Source organism: Centruroides sculpturatus, unplaced genomic scaffold (genome assembly GCF_000671375.1).
Source record: "Centruroides sculpturatus isolate CEXI.00-Female unplaced genomic scaffold, Cexi_2.0 scaffold335, whole genome shotgun sequence".
Taxonomy (NCBI): Eukaryota; Metazoa; Arthropoda; class Arachnida; order Scorpiones; family Buthidae; genus Centruroides; species Centruroides sculpturatus.
The window spans coordinates 1-16337 of record NW_019384713.1 but is presented as its reverse complement, the minus strand read 5'-3'; the positions used below and the strand labels follow the sequence as shown (position 1 = coordinate 16337).

Genomic DNA, 16337 nt, shown 5'->3' with positions numbered 1-16337 from the left:
AATAACACTTAAAAATTCGATCTTGACGTAGCTTCATTTATTTTTGAATTATTTAACGAGTTAATTACACTTTTATATTTATTTCAAAAGTGTGATTTGATGTAAAAGTTTGTTAAAACAATTTTTTTTAGGTAAATTTGTACAGTCGACTCCCCCTATAACACTGTTGATTTTTCCGTTTTATACGAATTCCATGTTGTACGAGTCACTTAGATTTTACAAAAATATGTGTGCCGGGCTGTGAACGGCTCATGTATTTGTAAAATCTAAGTGACTCGTACAACATGGAAATCATATAAAACGGAAAAATCAACAGTGTTATAGGGGGGGTTCGACTTGTACTTTTATATATACTTATTGAGTTAAATTTAAGGTTTTATAAGCTCGATAAAGGTGTAAAATTTGTTTAATAAACGCTTACTAAACAAATATTCGAGATAAGAAGAAACTAATCTACAAGTAAAACGAAACGTAATGTTCTCCTGCTTAATCTTTCTGCTATTTAGAAAACAGGTTTGACTTATATAAACCCGCCCTAACTGGACGGAATGCAGTATTCTTTTCTTGTTTTTTTTTTCTAGTGTATGAATTTCTTATCCTCCCTTCCTTCTTAGATTCTCTCTCTCTATATATATATATATTTGTTACATTGAGGTATGTATTTTATTGCCGATTCATCCCACATTTCAAACAGGCAGTCGAACGGATTAATCTTTTTGCATCCGTATAATAAATAACACCGATCGATAAATTACATCAACACCTTTGTAAAGTAAATGGGGATGGTTATCGGTGACGTAGAACAAATTACGTTCTGTATTTTTATAAATAGTCCAGTCTATACTAAACATCTGCGTGTTCAGGATTTACGAAATAGGACAGAAAAAAAAAAAATTTATTTACTGTTTGCCACTTCCTACATGGCCTCTTTGTCAGGTGAATTTATCGTGACAGAGAGGACAAGTTGTGTTGGTATTCGTGTGTTTTATTCATTTTTATATTTATTAAGCACTTTATTAAGGAAAGTGAACGATAAAAACGTATATAAAACTATCAATAATGATGAGGAATATCTTGATAAATTGTAGATTAATCCAGGAAGTTAGTAAATCCTGATTAAGACAAGTGTGTGTATATATTTATTTCACGTATATAATTCACTAAGCATAAAATAAAATATAATTCAAACAAAAGGATATCTCTATCTTCTACCATAAATGTCGTGTGGTATTTAAAGCCATTATACCGCGTATATCGCTTGTTTGTTAGGCGTTGGAAGTTTTCATTTGAATATATAAAGCATGCTAAATGATTTATGCTAACTTTTACATATTTTAAGTATATTTTTATGTCCGTGACTAAGTAGACCACCCACTTATACGTATAAAAAGACAGATAAAATAAATTCTCATACCTAATTTTAATTCCTTCATTGGTGAGCTTGCATGTTGTTGAAACTAAATGGTCACTAGTTAGATCATGAATAGTGATTACAGTTTATAAATATAAGCGTGCCTTGTAATTAAGAAACGTTTCGGATCTACAAACAGAAAAAGAAAATGATTATTTCATTTACTAAGATCGAATGTACAGCGTATTGTGAGGGATAACAATGCGAGTGTCCAACGAACGAAACTCGAAAATGTGTACAAATAATGCGCATTCTTTTTAAATATTTATATATTTAAATTTAACGGGACTAATTATAAATTCTTAACGTATTTATTAATGTATAAAAAGTCGATTTATACAAACGATAAACAGTATTAAATTGATTAAGAAATTCATCGATGACCCGGAACAACTAGAATGAGGAACCATTTAATTAAAAGAATATAAAATTATTCTAAATAACAACTTTAGCTTATTAAAACAACGATTTAGAGCGATTTTCTCGATAAAAGTTGCACGTTTATTCGCGTAATTTTTAATAAAGGACACAAAATAAAAGTGTTAACACGTCAGATATGTCATAATATAAGATTAAGTACGAAGAACAACGCTTGGATGATTTTAACGATTTAGAGGAAAAGTATGAAAAATATTTTCACATATGGGAAAAAATGATAATATTGAAAGGGGGTATCACTTTCAATTTTATAAAAAAGATGATTATTTTAATAATAACTTATACGAAAAGCTGTGCATCTCCCCGATAAGAAAACTAGTTACAAAACTCGGACGACCTAACCAACCAGTGTAAACAGTATTCGCCTGGAGTCAGGCAGGTTTGGTATAGTAGTGGCGTGGTTTCACGAACTTTGCCTCAGGGCCCAACTGTTAGAGCAGCGGCCGACACTCGTTTTGGACACGATGCACGTTGGTTGAAGTTAACTTAACTTGTGTGATCTGTACATCTTCACTGCTAAAAATCGCTTATATTATCGGCGCATGTAGGAACAACTATCGTGTGTGTACGTTACTTATAAATGTTGTCGTCTTTAACATCGATTTTAATCACTCTTGGAATGACAACTAACTGTGGAGTTCTATACTACGCGAGATGTTGAATTATTACAAACGTGAGTATGTTTTTTTTTAATGAAATATTTGATATTTAATCACCTCTACGACATATTTTTTCGGTGAAATTACGGTTTTAAAAAGCGTACTGTAGTATAGTTTAGGGGGGGGGCGTGGAAGCTGTCGTTGCTAGAATCTAGCTAGAATAAAATTTAAGAGTGGCGGCGTTGAATTAAATCGCGGATGGTCGCTAACGGGCTATAAATAGCATTCGTATTAATTATACGTATGGAAGGATTGACTTGTAAATTAGCAGCGAATAAACGTTTGATTGAAGTGCGAGATTAGCGCTTTCGCAGTTGTTAATGAAGTCAAAATTTAACTTTTATATACCGGCGTATAAAAGAATACGATTGTCTTTCTATTGTGTGAAATAAATGTGACACGATTTCGGGTCACGTTAATTAATATAATGACTTATCGTCTTGTCACTTGTTAGTTTACTACGGGGGAAAATTTTGTAACGTGGAAAAAACATACTTTTACAACGTCAAACTATTCCTCGACTACAATAATTAACGCTCGGTGGTCATCGAATTGCTTTTTTTTAAACAGAGGTTTTATGTCCTTACACAGACAAGTACACAATAGTGAGATAAATATCATAAAAAAAAAGTGTGTAGAATTAGGTCGAATGTTTTCTATATTGTCGGCAGTAAATGTTTATAAAGCTTAATATTATTTGGTGTTTTCATACACTTAGTTTTATGTCCCTGTATTGCATGCTACTGTAATTGGAAGTCGTCATTTCGTTCGTCATAAAATGAAATATATACACTCTTGTGGGAAGGGTATACGATATTTTATGCTTAGAGCGACGTTATTTCGTACTATATTTAAGCATTGCTTGTATCAAAAACTTAATTGTTAGCATTTCTACTCGATTTATTAATTAAGAAACCCTTAGTTAAATATTTATGAAACTAATCTTATTGATGAGTTATATATAATTTTATGTTCTATACTGTGTTACTGCAATTAAAAGCTGCCACTTTGTTCATCATAAAATGAAATGTATAGTCTCATAGAATGCATTTTTATAATAGTTTATACTTACAATGCTGTTACATCATACTGTATAACTCCAGGAACTTAACTATTAACATTTCTCTTCGCTTTATCAATTAAGAAACTCTCAGTGTTTAACATTATTCGACTGTATACAGTTATTTACCTGTTAAAAAAAGAAGGTAAAAATAACCGTTTAAAATTACTCATTAATTATAAAATATATGATTTAATATAACACTTAAATAGTATACATTTTTCTATAATTTCTTAACATTTAATGAGATGTATTTTTATAATATTAATTTTACAATAGTTTAATTTTAAAATGCTTAAAATATTTTAAATTAGAATTTTATTGAGACATTTGAAGAGTAAATTTCCAGAATATTTATTATGAAATTACATATTCATCAATCAGGATTCGGTTCTACAACTCTACATCCTAATTAATTATGTATGAACTTCACAATACCTTTACTGTATTGCACTTTACTGTAATTTATAATAGTAACTTTATCAGTTTCAATTTTTCTATATAAAAATTCATCCACTGTAAAAGATAATTTTTATACAAAAAATTTTCCTCTGTTCTCCTTTACAGAAAAACAAACAAAAGAAAAGAAAAAAAAACGAGGTTGCTTCTTGAAATTTGTGTAATTTTTAGTAGGTGTAAAATTTCACTTTATGCTTCTACTGTGCAGAGGCGTTGTCAGTTATGTAACTACTTTTGACTGGATTAAGAATTACATTCAACGTATACATATTTTACATATTAATAAATGTAACCAAATCGTTTCTAGACCTTACAATAACATTTACTTTATTTGGAGGATCATGTATTTTGCATACTGAACAATGTTGATACTAAACTAGCTTATGTTGTTGGGGTCAGACGCGTAGGAGTGTAGTTTTTCTAATATGACTACATTGGAATTTACTTCCCTTTTCTCCTTATAAGGATCCTAAATAAATTGTTTTATTTTTTTATATATATAATTTATCGAAAACTCGTGTGATAATCCTAACAGTAAACGGTGCAAATATTATTCTAACACTAATACGATACTATGTTGTGGATGAAGTCGGAAGATAATAATCAAATTTGATGACGATCTATTGACCTACAGAGCTAATTTCGATCCAGTCTGGTAAAGAGGACATCCAGGATGGTTTTGGATGGAATTTCTGATTGAGGACACGCTACAATGAGTGGACTTGTTGGTTGCTTGTTCAAGGAAACTAACACCATTCTTTTAATCTGGTCAACAAGATTCTGATACTTTTTTTTTTTAATACTGATCGAAGATAATTCCTAGAATAAATCGACAAATTTCACAAAAACCATTTACTTTATAAGGAAAAATATTCAATTTTATACATTGATATAGTTTAAATTTATTTATAATTCTGGTTTTCAAAAACTTTATGATGTTTTAATGTACAATTTATCGTTTAGAACTTATTATTATGGCTATATATATATATATATAGTAAAGATTCTATTGAACACTGCACACGATTCTATTTATGTACTGTACAATACAGCTATTGAGTTTTACCTTTAAAGATAAAAATATAATTCGACAGAGGTAAAAACTATAGAAATAATATGGAAAAAAAAGAACAGAATTGCTTTGGAATCTGGCTGGACAGGTTTAGGGTGTTTCTGACGACGTTCTATGTTGGAAGTCATGACAGAATTGAGAGCAAGGACAACTTGAAACGAAGGATGTGGCCAATACGACGCCTTTTACCAGTTCTCATCAGAATGGGGGCGTTATATCTTATGAATTTCCTCATATTTCCCATTGGTTTAAGTCCTATAAAGCGAATCTCAACCTCATTATATCCACGAGACTGTTAAAAAAAAAAAAAAAAGAGTCTAAAGACAATCCTCGGGTGACACATTTCTTATAATTAAGTTAAAACAATTTCCGGTCAAATAGTGATTAGTAAAGCTAGACTGTCCTGTGACCTAGACCGAGGTCAAGGTTAAAAAGATTATGACAATCATTGAGGTGTTACTTTGATGGTAAAAGATGCGTCAAAACAAAAATTTATGCCTGCAGACAACTAAGCGATGCTGTTCTCTGTAATTAACTATGTAGCGAATATTATGCATGGAAACTAAATACTATTATTAACGATAATAAATTTAATATTACTAAATAATTAGGATAATTTTATAGTTAGAACGATCTCCAAAATAGAAACTTCCCATCGTAAAATATGGGCGAACAGATTATGCAACACGTGAACTTTCTGAATGGAAAGTTCGACACTAGAACTTTTAATTGGATTGGATAATAGCGTTATATATCACTTCTTTATTATTTAATTGAGAGATAATAAGTTAACGTTAATGATAACAAAGCATGAAAGCGTACTACGGAGGGGTAACGTCTTCCTTTATTCACTTTCACGATTCTACTTTCAATTTCTTTAACGATTTTCCACTAACGAGGGCGTGTAAAGTCATTAAGCTGGTTGTTAAGAGGATAAATAAGTCGATTACTTAATTGAATTGGAATTTCTAATCTAGATACACCAAGACTTTTTATATCTTGTGATAAATGTCATTAGTCTGTTTTCCTAAATGACAAAAACACATTTCGATGAGTAAATACTGTCATTTAAGTTAAACAATTCAATGTATCACCGCTAATATAAACATATAAGTCACCTTATACACGATATCATTCATTTAATTCTTCAGATAGCAAAACGTAATTTATTATTTGTCGTGTGAAGGGTTAAATAAATGATATCGTGTCATGGGAAGGGTTAAAAATACCACTCTTTCATCATTCACTTAAATTAAAATTGTAGTTTGTCAACTTAAGAATAAAGACGTAAATAAATGCCTTTGTTTTTTTTTATTTACTTCTTTATTCTTACGATCAAATCAAATACAAATATATTTTACAAGTTAATCACTTTGTTATCTTTATACAGGTACTAAATTCATTAACATTTATAAATTAATAAATTAAAAAAAACTATACAAACGAGTCATAGTACAGAAGCGAAAATCAATATTCTGGTTCGATTGATTTTTTTTTAATCCTCACTTCCAACTCGCATGATTCGTTTATATCTATTTACTTCCTGGATGCCAAAGGTCTTCAGAGGTTGACAAAGCAGTTGTATAACGCTTCAACTCATAACGCCATCACTATATCTTTACCTCGACATTTACCAGCCAGGGTCAAAGGTTGCATCCACCTTTTGCCATTGAGTGTCAATGACTCCGCTTGTCATGCAATATCTATTCTTAGACCACCCTATACTTAGGAAGATTTAAAAAAAAAAAAAAGAAAAAAATTAATATTACAGACAAGAAGAACGAATGAAATATATTTAAACGTATGCTAATTAATTATAAAAATAACATTTTCTTAATTTTCTTTTAATATCTTCTTTCGTTAGCACCTTCCAATTTGGTTTACATAGCGTGTGCCCTACTTTAATACGACCTAGTGGTTTTATATTGAGGTGAACCATTTATGTACACACTTGTCCTGTCGTCCCTATTTTTCTTAACTGGACTTAAAAGTAAGCGATGATGTCATTACGTGAAGTGTTATTTTCATATAAAAAACTGGAAAAATATATGAAATTTACAACCGAGTTATTAATAATTGTTACAAGGAAAACTATAACTTAACACAATGTCTATGAAGTAACGATTGTCGAGTGTCTTCGAATCTTGAATATCTCTCTATAAAAAAATAAATTGACACGTTAATATACGAAAGAAACGTAATATTTACTTGAGAAAAGGATTTATAGACAATACAAATACCAGATTTGAAAAGTAGGACAAGTAATCTAGGGGAAGGTATATCATGTTTGGATATCGGTTTAATCAGGGTCATGGCCTTTCCCTGACCTTTTTCTGACATTGATTCCTTCCCATTCCATTTATAAATCGTTACCAACATCGAAATATTGGTTTTAAGTCAGATAATTGTACCCATTGTTCTATAATCCACTTGGCATTCAAAAGACACTAATGCTAATAAAAGAAAGAAAACGTATATTTTGTTCATTAATTATGGTTTATACAAGTTTACTGTTTATAATTGTGTTATTATGATCTATAAATAATTGTATGAGCTAGAAATATCTATTGTTCCAGGTGAAACACTCGAAAATTATTTGATGCTAGATAAATTTTGATTTATTTTTTAATCAAAGAATGCTTTATATTTAAGTTAGATTTAGTGAGATTCCTCATAGAAAATGCTGGAGATAGCATTAAAATTTCTATAATAAATTCATAAAACAAAAGAATTATCAATTAAAATTTCCTGAAATATGTTTCAAAAGAATTCTTTTGATAATGATCTTCATAAATAATTAATTATAAATGGAAAATATGATGAAATTCCTCATCAAAAAAATGAATTTAAACTATGAGATAATGTTAGAATTTCTATGAAATATCTTCTGCTGTATAAAGTATATCATTTGAATTCTATTCTGGTAAAATTTTTATAAATCCATAGCATAACTTCTCGACGGGATCAGATCAACTTAGAGGTATTGGAATGAAATATTCATGAAAAATAAGAATATTTTAAATATATTCTATACTCGCCTCCTGTTTAGTGTTGCTTTATATACCACTCTGCCTGTTTGAATATCCGTTTTATTCTATCAAGTTGATTATAATTAAAATTTTAATCAGAATTAGGTGGTGTACACTTCCTTTTCTTACAAAACATCATCCACTCCACCTAATAAAAAAACATTTTTTTTTTAAATGAAAATTCTACATAAACAATACATTGTTATTATTCAAATTTATTTTAAAAATAACATCAGATGCTGTCACCGAAGGAAGGGACATCATAAATAGCCTTTATAATCAATACAGTAGTTGTACAGGTAAAGAAAGGTTGAAATTCAAGGTTGCCATCTTGGTGACGTCTACTGATGACAGTAAAGGTCCTTGAACCTGGGCCTACCTAACAGGTCAGATGATTAGGAACTGGAAGACCAACTTTCGTTCTTCTGTAAAAATTTTACTGCACATGGGCGTCATTTGTACAAATTCCCCCCCCAAAAATCCAATTTTCGAAGAATTTTTACAAGTAATTAGCATGTTTTTTTATAACTTTGTCCTTCCCATTTCTCAACAAATTAAAAAAAAAAATCGACGATGATTATGGATTTTCAAAATTCATACGAAGATTAATGGAACTTTACGAAACCTTTAAGATAATTGCTTAAAAAAAAGAAATTACCATATAATATATTTAAATTTTATCATATTATAAGCTATATTATTTATCATAGTTTTATCCTTCAGATCTTCGTGGGTATGAGTAGTAACGAATACCTTTATTCAATATCTCTATCTGTCATCAGCCGAGCCATAGATCAAGCTCTGCTGTATTTGTTTATATGCTAAAATTTAAGCTGTTTTTTTTTTACAATTAAACCAAATGCCCGAAGCCTTAAAAAAGTAAATAAGTTGAAAATTATTATTATTATTAATGAAAAGTTTGAATTATTTACATTATTATAGAAAAATTCCCTTTCATCATGAACGGGTGTCAAGTTATGTGATAACAGGGAAAATTTATTAAGGTACTATTGACAATCCCTCATAAATCATTGAAGTTTCTGCTTTTTTTTTATAATTTAATATAATAAAACATTAATCACGTGAGGGATAGAAGAATAATTTTAATAATAAATATATAGAAAAATTACTCATTATCTCTCATATCCATTCTAGTAACCTGTATTGTAACAGGTGAGTTGACACAAATTACCTGCATAACTTCGTGTTTTTTTTTTTGTTTTGTTTCTCAACTTCTTTTCGAACAATGAACATAGCTTTCATAATAAATTCGAATACCTTAACATTCCGATATGTTTTGAATTATTTTTAGTTTAAAAATAAACCTTATCTAGCCAAAAAATATTGGAGGAAAAATTCATAATCTTATCAGGAAGAGGAGTTAAAATTTGATTAAATTCTTGCGTAAATGTAGTGAAGGATATTTTTATAATTGAATAATTTCGCTTCTTTCGCCATTGTTTCTTCTTCAAACTACATATTTTGTAAGCACAATAAGGAATTTATGTTTCTACTTTCAATTCTTTTCTTCATACTTTATTTACCGGTATATTTTTAACTTTGTACTGACAGGATTAAATACAGTACTGTATGTTCATGTACCAGATCTCCTTTCCATGGTTAACCATGTGAAACATGACTGTTTTATTTCTCAAAACTGTGATAATATCCGGTCATTATCATATTTCCTATTTTTGCTTTCTTTAAATTGATTCTTTAACTGATTATTTTATTACATGTGTGTATAAATGTTCTCAGTATAAAACCCATATACGCTCACACAGCCAAACAAGAAAGGTATGCTAATGATAGAACATTGGGAAGCACCACAGAAAGTTGTTGGGATCTTATCTAGTGTACCATCCGCTCTAGGCAATTTTCTCCACTCCCTAATTTGCCAAACATGATGAATAGGGAAGTGCCATGCCCCGATCGCCAGCGCATCTCTCTCTATCCTTTTGTACGTTGACCCTCTTTCAAATGACAATTTTTGCAAGGGGAATGTCATGCAAACATTAAGAAAAGAATATACAGCGTTAGGCAGTGTTAACTCATGCTAGCACCTACACAAATTACCTCACGAGTACTTTAGTTTCTCAATGCGTTTTTGCAAACAACTAATGTCCAAGTTGAGTTAGATAAATCACAGAAGGCAGTCACGGTCAAATTCCTGACAGATATAAAGCATTTCGGCCAAGGTCTGACTAGTCGAACAATCTTGCCGACTGCAAGAATTGTTTTAGTTTTCTGTTAGACGGTGAAGTTCGGATGTGCATCGATGAACATTTAACCCTATGCACGGGTAGTGGATACGTGACATTACCCTGTATCAAGAGAAAAAGTTCATAATTTAAAATCGGCATAAAACACTTGATTAACATACTGCTCACAATTTAAAATTTGTTCTGCTCGCTTAGAATAACGGTTTGTGAGATTTTCGTGCTTTTTAAAACCCCATTCTACCGCATGACATCATCCCGAGATTGATAAATCACATAATAGACTGATGATGTGACTGACAGACAATATCACGTGACGGGAACGATTATAGAAACAGGAAAGTCACGATGTGCACGTCTCTGTGTAGTTTCCTTTTATATGTTTTTCTTCAAATTTGTACAGCTTTCCCTTATTCTTGCTGAAATTATCCAGTTTGTACCTTATTATTTTTTTGTTACAGAGTTAATTGTTTACCGATCAGGTAAATAATCTCACGCATCATGTACTCCAGCAACAGCTAACTTCATCCAATGTAGACATGTATGGGCATGGTAAGCACATCGTCATTGTTGATGTCTATAACGACACAGACGGAAGCAATAAGGTCGAGAATGGACTATCGGAAGACCAACCTGTTCCTAACTTGCTTCGACCATCAACAAATGATTTTGTGACAGTAGTAAAAGTGGACGAGCCAAATTTATCCCAGTGTCCCGGTTACGTAACGGTGCTTCAAGTATCTGACGGGCTAAAAGAAGATGGTACGGAAGAGATAACTATTTACCGTCTGCCAGGCGAAAGACTAGGAATGGCTCTTAAATTCGAGGGAGGAATCAATGCCGCCGATAATGTTTCTAGAGTATTTATTCAATCTATTAATATGGATAGTCCAGCAGCTCGCGCGCAATGTGTCTTAGGCCCTCTTCAAGAAGGGGACGAAATTTTAAAGATCGATGGACGAGAAGTGTCATCTATGACGAGAATGGATTGTGTTTCCCTTCTTAGACACGCGCCTGTATGTATACGAATGGTAGTCAGAAGGCAAACTCTTCCCGAAGATTGTATAAACGAGGAGGAACCACAAGAGGAAGAAGAAATACCAATAATGTGTAAAAAGAAAAAAGGACCTCCACCACCTATACCACCGCGTAAATCTCCGTCTAGGATAGAGCAAGATATCGAAACAATAGCAACAGTTCGAGAAGTTGTTCAGAGATTGGAAGAAAGAACGGCAAATGCCGAACGCAATTCAATAAAAAGGCCTATTCACCCACCTCCGTTACCTCCAAGAAGACCGAAAACTGCCGTTTTTGTCGAAGATTTCGAAAACACAGTCAAACCCAATTTCCCAGGAGCATCTCTCAGTACAAAATTACCTGGTTGGGAAGAGCTATTAATGAGAAGAGCTGGAAAATTAGATGATGTACAGTGTCATCTACCAGCCAAACCCGATATATATATGGATGTAATAGCGGAAGAAGACGAAAAGCAAATGATAGAATCCGAATCCGACGATACAGGCAGTTCGGTATCGACAGTCATAGAACGGTTTTCCCGAACCAGTACCGCAAATTCCAGTTTTTCCGAACACACCCATGCAATAGACAGGACTACCTATGACTTGAATCAAGTATTAAGTCCATTCGAACAACTGGAAAGGGAACTTGACGGCGAAGTGTCTGCAGATGATTCACAACACATCGAATCCGAAAATATCACAATCGAACCTCCAGAATCGTTCCAAGATTCGACCAGCAGCGAAAATGTTAATTCGGAATCCGAACTTCAAGAATGTACCGAAAACATTCTAGAAAATAGCATCAGCAATACAGAAAGTCCAGAATATTCTTCCGACGACTTAAACGGCGATATATGCGAAACAGAACTTAGTCAAAATACTTCGGCGTTCAACGATAACAAAGAAAATTTTCCAGAAGAAAGCAATACCAATAAACAAGTTATACCTCCTCCAGTGCCTCCTAGAAGAACGAAGATAGAATGTTCTCCTCGAACATATACAGGTACATCAAAGATACCAAGGCCTACCCATCGAAAGCCTTCGACCAGTCCTAAATCTAGCCCATCTCCAAGTAGTAAGATTCCAAGTAATCCTCTATTGTGGAAGAGAAGAAAAATCGAATATAATTCAACGGTAACGAAATCCGTCAAAACTATCAAAAAAGACAAATCTGTTAGCATACAAGCGGTATCAACTAGTCAAGGATTCAGAGAAGAAACCAGAAGTGTTAAATCATCGAACAAAGAAGTCAGCGAAAGCAAAAAGTCTGCATACATATCAACAACTGGAATAATTTGCCAAGCAACTGCCGATGAGAATATTACAATGGAAAGTGACTCTTCCTCTATTAATTGGGAATCTGGATGGCAAACTGAAGAGAGAAAAGTTAGTAATAGGTAAGTAATAGGTCTTTGCAGAATAAAGATCATTTTAAATATTTGTACAGCAAATTTTAATTTATTAGTTACATTTTGTGTTAAAAGATGGAGCTGTTTTAGATTTGTGGGGATATTTTTTTTTTTTTCAAATTCAACCATGTTTAATTTAAATTTTTATAACGATTTTATTTAAAAGTTTATTTTTTTACACGTTATTTAAATTTATAAACACTTTTTTTTTTGTTAAGAATATGCAAATTACATTATAATTTTGAAGCAAAAATTAATAATAATAGTAATAATAATAATAATAATAGTTTTTTTGAAGCCAGAATATATTTTAATTGAATCCCTAATCCAGAATTTATTTTAGAATAATTTAAAATGCACGAAAGTTATATTTTAGGGCTAATTTCCACGTATGACACTAAAAAAAGGCATTTGTATGCATTCGTACGCTAAGAAGCGCGCGTGTATTATTCTTAAAGCGCTAAATATTTATTAAAACGACTAAATTAGCATAAATAAAGGCTTTATTAGTAAGAAAAATAAGTTTAAAATTCATTAAACAGTCTGCTTTTTTAACAAGTGCCGCCACCTGGAGTCAAAATACTAATAAACTCGAAAAGAAATTTTTTTAAGTGACGTCACCAATCTACGTACATATCTTTGAATTTTTTTTTAAACCTTAACAATAGAAGCCGCGTAAAATTTACAACTGCGTAACGTTAATGCATTTTTGTTTTTTTTTATCTTTAAAAATAATTTATATAATATGACGACAAAGCAGGCGTAATTTTTGTACTCATTTTTAAAGGCCGAAACCATCCTTTTAGCGCTGTCATATATGTTTAAATGCTATAATCGTTTGGAAAATTTCCATTTGTAGAAACCGGTAGGACCGTCTGTCGTTCGGGCAATAGTAGATTTAAAAAGCCACACCTTTAAAAAAAAAGCGATTGCATTTTTCTTAACGTTACGCTCTTTATCTTCCGAACGTGACTTTAAAAATATTTATTTGTTATGGTTTAAAGTTCGACCGATTCGGAAGCCGAACAGACTCAAAAAGATTGTGATACGAGGCTCAAAATCGAAGACGACGAGGAATGCCAAGAAGAGAAGTCAAACGGATACATTCTGGATACTTCAGATTCCATTGTACAGCGGGATGATCTACAGGAATGCGCCATAGAGGAAGATAACCTAAAAGATTTATTTAATGTCGAAAAGGATTCCACAACAGAAGAGAACAGCTCGGGTCTAGATTCTTCTTCTTCAATTTTAACAGAAGCGGAGAACGAAGAGAAGAGCATGGAGGAAATTCCACAAGGGAAAGACGAGAAGGAAAGTAATTATGGAAATGAGCAAGAAAAGGGTGAGTTTACACGATAATTATCTAATTTTATGCTATTGTCTAATGATAGAAAGCTCAAATCTCGTTTTATCCATTAAATTTTATTTTTAAAATTAATAATAAATTCAGAGGCAAGTCATTTACTTTATTCGTCATTCCATAAGGTCTGGAGTGTTTCCTTCTTATCATTCTGTAGTTTCTTTAAAATGTAGATTTAATACTTTAAATATGGTAAGAAAAATATAATATATAATCTTCTAAACAAAATGAAGAGCTATTTTACAAAACAAAACCCATTATTCCAGTAAATCAGGTATATCTGGTACTCAATTTTAAATTTTTTTTTCGTTCGAAGTCTGAATAATTGATTATAAACAGGAATTTTCGAGAAGTAAAACAATCTGTAGCTATTCTAAACATTATCTGGATCCACCCATGGTCTCAAGGATAGAATTTTTACTGTGATTAATGATGTATATTTATACGCAAATGCGCACGAAACGAAACGAGCGACCTACTATACTAATGAAACGAGTATAAGATTACGTAAAGATATTTGCAGAAGTGATTGGGCATTTTAAAATTTAAATCGACCAATAATCGTCGATACGGATTCAAATTTTCGAATTAATTAATTCATTTACACGTTAACGAGTAATTATTTTAATTAAAAATGTATTATTAAGAAAATATACGAAGAAATAAACCCTTAGGAAAAGCGAAAGAAGAATAGTCTATTATAATAAATCAGGAATTTTTTTTTAAATAAAAAAAAAATCTATCACCAGGTGAAAGTAGGCCTGTAACTTTTTAAATTCAAACTAGCCAATCGAGATGTAACTATTTTTTAAACATCCAATCTACAGCAATTAAATTGATATCGATTAAATTTTTAAATTCGAATTAACCAATTAAAGAAAAGAAATCGAATTTCGTTTATTTAAAATTTAAAAATGGAATTTAACGTCGTTTTATGTATAAAATTTTTTTTTTTTTTTTTAATTTTTCACACGATACGATGATTGACAAGAATTTAAATAAATATATATATTTCTATCGATTTATCAGGTCTTTATTTATTTATTTTCCCTATTTTGTACAAGTCACGCCACATAATCGTTTCCTAATTCAGTAAAGTAATTCGAGCGTGGTGTGCGAGAAATTATCAATTTTTATTTACAAAATTTTCATTTTGCTTATGACTCATACCTAACTCGCTTGCGTAAAGGGTATAAAGTTTTGCTGCAACAATTTGCAATTAAATTCCGATCAGATTCGTAATGCTACGGCATTAATAAATTGGAAATCTTGGCAAGAATTGAAACAGAAACTGATGATGTAAAAAAAAAAAATAATAAGAATAGTAGTGAAGGGGCGAAGTTATTGACGTCACAAACCGGTCAAAAACTCGCTCGGTAGAGGTCGTCAGTGCAGCTTTAGGTTTCAGCGTGTCCGCTTCGCTTTAAAACTTCTCTAACAACAGACGGAGAAAGGTGCGCAAGTGGCACTAACAAATTTTTCTTTTCTGCAACAGAATCTCTCGAGGTAGCATGAAGGTAAGGAGAGAACTTTTTTCCCCTACCTGTAAAAAGTTAAAAACGTGCTTTAACCGCGACGGAATGTAGAATGTAGTAATTACTAGTTCTTTAATCATTTTTTTTAATACTTTAAAAACTCTTATGATGATTATAACTTGTACACTCCTGCATGCCAATTAGCATTCGTGCTTTTTTTTGTAACGAGGTAATGTCAATATACAGCAGAGAATGTATTAGCGAATTCAGAAAAGTGCGCTCAAAAACTATCCTTGAATATGTATATATGGAGATAGTGTAACAAGGACAACGCAAAGGCAGGTCAAAACAGGAAAAACCTTTAAGTGAGTAGAGGGCTTGACCCGCCTTGTGCGTTTGTCCAAGTTTTCTGATCGGTTCGACCGCTCGCTGACACATCCTGGTCGAGTTAAAAAGAATGGCATTGTTGCAAGTCGATCGCCATTGTTTTATAGCTTTTAAAGAACAATGAAATGCCATTGTATATTATAATGCCCACCAATGCGTTCCAGATACTTCGGAAGGACGTGTTCAAGGTTATTAATACGCATATACGACGATTTTTAAACTCGCAGGCGCATGAAGCGAACCTGATGCAATACATCGATAAGAGAGATTAAGTTGACTTACTAGAGTAATCCCATTAAAAATATACTGCTCATATATATAAAAATATATAAATATA

General features: G+C 31.7%; 1 protein-coding gene across 1 annotated transcript; it reads left to right on the top strand.

Moving 5' to 3' along the window:
- The first annotated feature begins 2234 nt into the window (after nucleotides 1-2234).
- On the top strand, nucleotides 2235-14657 carry LOC111627872. Its single transcript, XM_023371536.1, has 3 exons — nucleotides 2235-2522; nucleotides 10809-12763; nucleotides 13780-14657. Exons 2-3 carry the CDS (start codon nucleotides 10887-10889, stop codon nucleotides 14135-14137), a joined length of 2235 nt encoding a protein of 744 aa, XP_023227304.1. The 5' UTR covers nucleotides 2235-2522; nucleotides 10809-10886; the 3' UTR covers nucleotides 14138-14657.
- The last annotated feature ends 1680 nt before the right edge of the window (nucleotides 14658-16337 follow it).

Coding starts and splice junctions, on each gene's coding strand:
- LOC111627872 (XM_023371536.1), top strand. CDS start 10,887: ATGTATGGGCATGGTAAGCACATCGTCATTGTTGATGTCTATAACGAC. Junction 12,764..13,779: donor GAGAGAAAAGTTAGTAATAG/GTAAGTAATAGG, acceptor TATGGTTTAAAG/TTCGACCGATTCGGAAGCCG.